Raw genomic sequence first — 8,987 nt, 5'->3', positions numbered from 1 at the left:
CTTGAGGGTTTAGCACTGACTAAGAAATCTGAACTTGCTTGGAGCACCATATATTTGTACCTATCTGATAATGTGATCAGAGAAGTGGGTGAAACCACCACTGCCTCTGATCTTTGGGAAAACTTAAGGCAAACTATGAGACCAAAACCACTCCAAATAAGTGTTTTCTTTTAAAACAATTCTTCTCTTTTAAGATGGATCCTGCAATTGACTTAGAAGAAAACTTAAGTAGGTTCACAAAACTTACCCAAGACTTGGCCAATTGTGATAAAAAACTTTCAAAAGATCAATTGGCTGAAGTCCTGTTAAACTCCATAAGTGACAAATATAAGGATATTAAAGTTGCCCTTGAATATAGCAAAGATGAAATCACACTTGATGTACAATGCTTTGAGAAATAAAGCTTTAGAGATCAAGGCTGAGTCAGGTAACAGTCACACTGGAACTAGTTTTTTAACAAAAGGAAAAACTTTTGAAAAACCTACACAAAACTTTAAGTTTTCAAAAATTAATAAAAGATGGATTGACAGGAGTAAGACCAAGAATAAAAGGTAAAAAAAAAAATGCTATTATTGTGGCAAATTTAGTCATTTTGCAAAAGATTGTTTCAAAAAAAAAAATGATTCAAAAGAGAAAGGTTTTGATGAAAGCAATGCCTTGGCCTATGATAAAATCAAAATCGAAAACGGTTTTGTTTTAGTAAGTACTGAAAAATGTCAAAGTGATGAATGGATACTTGACTCAAGTTGTTCCTTTCACATGTGCCCCAACAAAATTGTTTTATAAATCTGGAAAAAACTAAAGAGGGACAGGTTATAATGGGCAATAATTTTGCCTGCAAAGTGATTGGAATTGGAACTGTCAAATTGTTATTGAAAAATGGTAATGTTTTGTTCCTTGAGAACACAGGACATGTCCCAAATTTGAAAAGGAACTTAGTGTCTTTAAGAATGCTAAATGACAAGGAATTTAACATAATTATTGGTCAAGGACATATAAAAATTCTTAGGGGGAATGACTTGGTCATTTCAACCTCTAAAAGATATGGCCTTTATTGCCTGAATGCTAAACCCTTAGTTGGATTAACTGCTTCTGTTATGTCTGAAAATTTTACTTTGGCTAAATTGTGGCATGAAAGACTTGGTCATATTGGTAAAAAGGGACTGAATTTCTTGCATTTAAAAGGTGTATTTGGAAAATATAATCTTGGTGATTTTGGTATTTGTGAACATTGTATTTTGGGAAAACAATTTAAACTTTCTTTTCCAACTGGAATCCATAAATCCAAACAAAGACTTGAGTATTTGCATGCTGACCTGTGGGGTCCTACTTCTGTCTCTATATTGACTAGTTTCAAGTATTTTTTGCTTATAATTAATGATTTTTCAAGAAAAGTCTGGGTACATTTACTGAAATCAAAAGATGAGACATTTTCTGTCTTTGAGGATTGAAAAACTCAAGTTGAAAATTAGACTGATTGTAAAATAAACTATCTGAGAACTGATAATGATTTGGAATTCTACAATTATGAATTTGATAATTTTTGTAAAGAATATGGTATCATGAGATACAAAATTGTTCCTCACACACCACAACAAAATGGAATGACTAAAAGAATAATAGAACTTTATTGAATAAAGTCAGATATATGCTTTTAAGTTCTGGACCACCTAAGATGTTTTGGGGTGAAGCAGTTAAAACTGGTGCCTATTTGATTAATAGGAGTCCTTCTAGTACTTTAAACTTTGCTGTTCTTGATTCTGTGTGGTCAAATAACCTTGTAAATTACTCTTATTTGAAAGTATTTGGTTGTGTTGTTTATGCTCATCAAAATATTGGTAAATTAGAACCAAGATCATTAAAGTGTATATTCTTGTGTTATAATGACAATTTAAAAGGGTATAGACTATGGGTTAAATCAGAAAAGGGTTATAGGGTAATAATAAGAAAGGATGTTATCTTTAATGAGTCATTGATGCCATTTCTTGAAGGAAAAGAGAAAAATCTAACTGAAAAATATGTTCAAATCGAGGTGGAGTCCTCCTGCAATAATGAAAATACTTCTGTGTCTACTGCAGGGGATAATGCAAATGAAGAACATGTTTTGCTACCTGAAACTGAAACTGAAATTGATCAAACTGAAGAGACTAATTCTGCAGCTCTTCCCCTTGATGAGTATTAAGTCACAAGAGATAGGAAGATGAGGCAAATCAGACTCTCTACCAGATTTGATAGTGACACCTTTGTTTCTTTATTTTCTTACGAAGACTTGTCTGAAAATGAGCCAAATTCCTTTGAAGAAGCCATTAAATATAAAGAAAGCAGAAACTGAAAAATGGCAATGGAAGATGAGATGACCTCATTACTTAAAAATAAAACATGGATTTCGGTTGACAAACCCAAAGGACAAAAATTGATTGACTGCAAGTGGATTTATAAAGTAAAACCTGGGGAAGGTGACAGTAAAAATGTTAGATATAAAGTCAGACTTGTAGCAAAGGGTTTCACACAAAAAAAGAGCGTGTGGATTACACTGAAATTTTTTCCCCTATTGCTAAGTATGTTACTATTAGATGATTGCTTGCTATTGTAACTCAATTTAAATGTGAACTTGATCAACTTGATGCTAAGACTGCTTTTTTGTATGAGGAATTGGATGAAACCATATATATGAAACAACCAATTGGTTTTGAAAAGGATGATCCTGAAAATATTGTTTGTTTACTAAAGAAATCTTTGTATGGCCTAAAACAAGCACCTAGGCAATGGTACAAGAGGTTTGGCACCTTTGTCTTAAAACTTGGTTTTGGTAGAAGCCAATATGATACTTGTCTGTATTGCAAAGGTGATGGAGTTAAAAACTCATTATATTTGGTTCTTTATGTGGATGATATGATGTTGCCTAGTTCAGATAAATCTGAAATTGATGATATTAAATCAAAGTTAAAATTAGAGTTTGATATGAAAGAACTTGGTGCTGCCAAATGAATATTAGGCATGCAAATTTAGAAAAACAAAGATAAAAACATACTATTTCTGAATCAATGTGATTATGTGTCAAAAGTTTTGAAAATTTTTGATATGTTTGACTGCAAGCCTGTGACACTTCCTCTTGCTAATAACTTTAAACTATCTTCTGAATTTTGTCCTAAATCTGAAGAAGAATATGCCAGAATGTCAAAAATCCCATATGCTATTATAATTGGTTCTGTAATGTACTTGATGATATGAACCAGACTTGATCTTGCATATAGTATTAGCATTTTAAGTAGATTCATGCGTAATCCTGGTGAAGAACATTAGCATGCCTTGAAGTGATTATTACGGTTATCATCAAACTTAGGATTAGTGTTTAAATCAGATAAAAATGGGATAAGTTTGAAAGGGTGTACTGACTTTGATTTTGCTCGGAATAGAGATAATAGAAAATCAACATCGTCCTATTTTATACATTGTGTGGTACTGTTATTAGTTGGAAGTCTCAACTTCAGAGAATAGTTGCTCTGTCTTCTACTGAAACATAATATATAGCAGCTACTGATGCTGTTAAGGAATGGATCTGGTTAAATGGCTTACTGACCAAAATGAGTTTTGATGATAATCACACTATGCTATTTTTTGATAACCAAAATGCAATTCACCTAAGTAAAAATCCCATGTTTCATGATAGATCGAAACATATTGATGTTAAGTACCATTTTTTAAGAGATATAATTTCAAAAGGTGAAATTAAGTTTGAAAAAGTTTATACTCAGTTTAATCCATCAGATATGAGTACAAAAGTAATTCCTTTAAATAAATTCTTAAACTGTTTGAAATTTTTATATGTTGATTCTTTGTGATTTATGTACAGGTATATAGAGCAAATGAAAATGAGTTAAGGATTTGCTCCTGACTGCACTATAGTTCCAAAAATTCTAGTAGCAAGGTAGAGAATGTGAGATTCGAACCATGGTTATAAGCTTCCAGAATTTTATGATGTTGAAAAGTCGTGTTTTATGAAATTGCAGCTTTATTAAATTGACACTTTCAACTGGATGGAGACATGTGACTGGACCTGGATTGGCCTGGACTATTGGATTGGATCTGGAATCTTCTATTATTGGTGTCGTTTCACTTGGCACAACACACACTCAATTAACGCGTCCGACTCTTGGTTCTTGTGAGAGAAAAACTTCTCGTGTGGTTAGGATTTCGTCAGTTCTGATTCTTTAGCTAAAATCTCTGATTTGAGGCCTTAAACATGAAAATTTTAGTGATCTGATTAGATATTCTGAGTGATTATCTGTAAAATCCTATATTCTCTTAAGTTGTGATGTTTTGAGAGAGATGCAGTGAAGATTCTTTGTGATTCTTCGAAGGTGTTGGGTCGATCTTGAGAGATAAATGTCTTTGCCTTATCTCTTTGTATTTGTTGAACATTTGTAATCGGAAGTTGCCAATTTTGGCCATTATAGTGCAATCGAGCGTAATCCAACTTGTTGGATGCTCAACGGGGGATGTAGGCGTTTGAAGCGATCGCCGAACCTTCGGGACTTAGATCGAAAGAAGTCTTGTGTCGAATCTTTAATTTTCTGCACTGTTTTACTTTAGGCTGTTTTGATTATCTTGCTTCTCAGTTTAATATTGTGTGACCTTTGCCTTTCACCCCATCAGTGTCATCCTCAATCTACTTGGAGATATCATACCGATCTACATTAAACAAATCGAAAAAATTAAGTCCTTGTTTAAGTCTCATTCTTTTGAAAAAAAATTATTTTTCAACAATATTTTAATATCATTTTAACCACACATTTTTCAATAAAATAATATTACACACAAATCTAAATTTTTTTCATATATTATAACTATATATTTCTCATCAATACATTATTTAAAAATTCATTCCTCTCCTAAAATTGGGGTCAAACAAGTGCTAAGCATCTTTTGCCCAAATCACAGAAGTCCAAATGTAGCCCACGTAAGAATATTTCAAAAGGATATCGAAAAGAATCGATGAATAGAACCAATCCCGTATCTTTGAAGTCCCATGTGATTAAGCACATTTCAAAAATTAAGCTTCTTTATTTTATTTTTATTTTTTTTTGTACTTTTTCATGGGGCGGACGGATTATTTTGCCATTTCTAATAAGGGGTATGTCATTTGGCACAAAAAATATGAAAACAACACTTTCGAACATTAGTTGAGTCACATTGTTCATATTACTTGCATATTGAACATTTAGTTCTATCAACTCTTTGAAAGTGAATCTTCGTGTTCTTTGACCTGTTAGGTGTCATATATTATATTCATGACATCTGGGCAATATTTACGCACACTATGTCACAATAAAACAAACACTAGTGGCATTTGATCCCGTTAGAAATCTCTTAAAGCTTTTTAACATAAATTCACAAATGAACAGGGGCAGACCTGGAGGGGGTCCTATAGGGTCAATTGACTCACCAGTTTTTTTTTTTTTTTTTTTTTGAAGAATGTCAAAGTTGAAAACCTATACTATAAATATATTATGCAACTGGCAGCTCCAAACTCAACTTTGTACCTTTATATCTCACTCCCAATCTATCGATTACGAACTGCCATTACCATTTACGATTTATCCATCGTTTGAAAGTTTGATTGTAACCCCAACCGAAAGTGTCATGATCCACCCCTGCAAATGAAATACCTTCGCGGAATTTGAGGGAAGAACCTAGTACCCGATGTAGGACTACATGGCAACTCGTGATGTAAGCATAAATTACACTGTCAAAAAAACTCTACACTCAACCTAGCATACTTGAAAATGTAGTTTATAATGCTTTCAAAGTTTGTAGAATACGATTTATGTACAGAAGAAATAATTCATAATTTATAGTTTGAATTTTGCCAATTTAAAATATATTGAACTGAAATGAACTGTGCAAATTAATGTCGTATAAAGAGCATCATGCAAGCATAGTTATTAACCAAAATTACCTTTTCAAGAAGAATGCTAAAAAATCTGGAAAAAAAATGAAGAAGGAGAAAAGCATTATTAAAAACCCACATACAAAATCAGAAAACACTCATAAGCTGAATTACAATATGATGGCCCAAAATAAGTGCAAATAGCATTAACATAATGCTCTCTATAATGAAAAACCAGAGCTCTCATCTGATCTTCATAAGTTAAAACATAAATACATACATATGCATCTTTTTCATAACAACATATTTGATGATTCCTGGAATACTAGCATAACATTAAACACCTGCAAAAATCCACCATGTCCTTATTTTGGAAACTATTTTTTCAGGTTTGGCATACAAAACCTGCACAGCGAGACTGGACATACCTAGGCATCAACGTGCGAGAGCCGGTTTGAACACAATGGACAAGAAGGATCCCGTCTATCTTCATGGCTCGTTTCCTGTTCCAAACAATCAGCATGATAAACATGACCGCAGACCAAAACGGCAGCCACCGAGAGATCACTAGACGACATAGAGCTCCCAAGGATGAAGGGTTTCTTCCTCACGAGTTTCTGGCATATACCACATTCCATTTTCCAAACATCAGCAGATATTGCGTTCATCACCAATGAACTCGACCTAATTCTTCCTGGTTTATGGGATGTTCTTCCCCTACTTTCTGAGATTAAAAACAGAAGAGAAAACGAAGATATTAAATAAGATGATCTGAGTAGGCTGATTAAAGGACAATTAGATCGACTAATGAAGTCTACCTATATGCTGCGAGTCTGAAGAGTCTTTATTAGGCAGTTTAAAGGACAATTTCATATCATTTACAGGATGACCCTTCCTATTAGAAGTTGATGCTTCAGAGTGATTAGTGCTTCGTCTAGAATAACGGCGGCTAAAACAATGATGAGGGTGCCTCAATAATAAACCACAACCAGAACCATAAGGTGACTGGTGGCCTTGTGGTATCTTCATGGAATTATCTCTAATATCCGTAATGGATAATGGAGGCTGTGCCGCACTGTATTCAGCTTGGTGAGAAGATTTCTGCATTAAAATAAAATTTAACAAAATACAGAGAACGAGGTAAGAGAGCATAAAAATCGAACTATGAGAAACAACCTCTTTTGAAAACATGTCCGTTTGAGGTGAAGGCGGCATGAATTCTGCGAATTCGAAGAATGGTTATCAGCCAATGATAATTAAATAAATTATCATATGGAAATTTACTCTTGGATAATAATGCATAATCAGGTATGTAACTCCTCGTATAAATATATATATAAAAAAGAAAAAGAAAAAGAAAAAGAACAGAAAGGAAAGTAAGAGTCAATCACATCTGAATGTAAACAGAGGTGCTATTTTGATGAGGTTCAGGTAGCACTTATAACTACAGATGCTGTTGAAACTTATCAATACATAAATATGCATATGATTTTGAGAAGTATAAATCGGCTTAATGGAAATCCAGAAAGGTTGGTCTACAGAACCAATAATGGGTAGAAAGCTATTTACAAGAATGTCTAGAAAAGGGAAAAAATTCCGCAAGGAGACATTATGAGAAAGATCTAGACCAAGTATATCAAAGATAAAAATCAAATAATTTTGAGGAATACTTGTACTTCCATAGCGGCGAGACCACAGAAAGAAAAAGAATAATTACTTCAATAAATTATTTAATAACATGCATATTGGTGGATCTTCTTGAGAATTTGTCAAACTCTATTATATAGAAAGCCAACTTTACTAAAAAAATCAGTATCTTTGACATGAGAGAGTCTGTGAAGAGGATAAGACGAGCAAACTAATTGGTCTAGATGGAAGACAAAGTACCAAATAAAACATTGAGTTTGGGCTTATGCCCAAATCAAAAAATTTAATGGCATGTGACTTTACCATCCATAAAAGTGGTATGAAAATGTAGAGAAATTCACAATCTAAAAGAAAGGATGTAGAAGATGCAAACTTGATAATTCCATAACGGTTTATTTGGATCAATGTGTAGGAGACAAAATTAAAAAACAAGATTGGATATACATAGGGTGAATTTTCATTAGAAAAAAGTTTCCATGATTTAGTGAACAATAGAATCCAGATTTTATCACTTCGTCTGTGGTTAAAATATTAGTAGACACTGACCTTTAAGCAAAGTTTCACTTGGATCACTTTAACCTTTTTATGCCAAATCAGTAGATTAAGTTTATTTCATGCTCCAATTACATTATTCCATCAACCTTCATCAAATACACTAAACAGAATATCTGATATTGTGAATTGAAAAACTGAAGTGGACTTGTAGAACTGGTGAAGATATAAACGTTAAGCCGATGATTGGAACTACACAGAATGTCGAACTAAATTGATATATTTGATTTTGAAACAAAAAATAATGATGCAAAACAGCACACATTTTCACCAAAACAAAAGCCAATATGTAAACAAAAATGTATTTCATCTTTTAATGCATCAGAGGCCTTTATTAATATACATATTCATCAAGATATATACTTCTATTCACCAAAAATGAATTTCAGAAAGAGTTTATGGTTTTTATCATCATAATTAAGAAATTTCTTAGAAATATTCCACTGCGTCATCAAAAACCCATCAAAATATTTCAATCATATAACCAATTACACAAAGAATTTACTAAATAAAAATATAAACCCAGAAAAATAACCTAATTTACCTGACAATGGTGGTGTTTCATCCAAGTTAGCTCTTCTCTTTCTTTTTCCCATAATATTTTTTTATTGAACTAACCCAACAAAGAAACTATGACTTTTCACTATAAAAATGAATGTATGTGATTTCCAGTAGTATAAAATGAAATTAAGAAAATTCGACGGCTGAAAAGGCACCAAATTTCAGGGTTTAGGCTGGTTCAAGGGGAAAGATTGGTGTGAGGTGTACCGAGGATAGAGCCGGTTAGTGCGGACGTGCAGTGAAGAAAATCTAGGGACAGTTCGGGAAAGAAGAAATTTGTCGATCAGTTTTTCAGTATGCAGTTGATTTTGCACGAAGAGACGGTAATAATTCATTT

General features: G+C 33.0%; 1 protein-coding gene across 1 annotated transcript; it reads right to left on the bottom strand.

Moving 5' to 3' along the window:
* Positions 1–6,001: 6,001 nt before the first annotated feature.
* LOC111407918 lies at positions 6,002–8,987 on the bottom strand. The gene is made up of 5 exons (XM_023037634.1): positions 8,634–8,987; positions 7,067–7,110; positions 6,709–6,991; positions 6,319–6,614; positions 6,002–6,234 (listed from the first exon to the last, which is right to left on the bottom strand). The coding sequence occupies exons 1-4, from the start codon at positions 8,683–8,685 to the stop codon at positions 6,319–6,321; spliced, it is 675 nt and encodes a 224-aa protein (XP_022893402.1). The 5' UTR covers positions 8,686–8,987; the 3' UTR covers positions 6,002–6,234.

This window comes from Olea europaea, chromosome 13 (genome assembly GCF_002742605.1).
Source record: "Olea europaea var. sylvestris chromosome 13, O_europaea_v1, whole genome shotgun sequence".
NCBI classification, from domain to species: Eukaryota; Viridiplantae; Streptophyta; class Magnoliopsida; order Lamiales; family Oleaceae; genus Olea; species Olea europaea.
The sequence above is the reverse complement of the archived record's forward strand: the minus strand, read 5'-3'. Positions and strand labels throughout refer to the sequence as shown.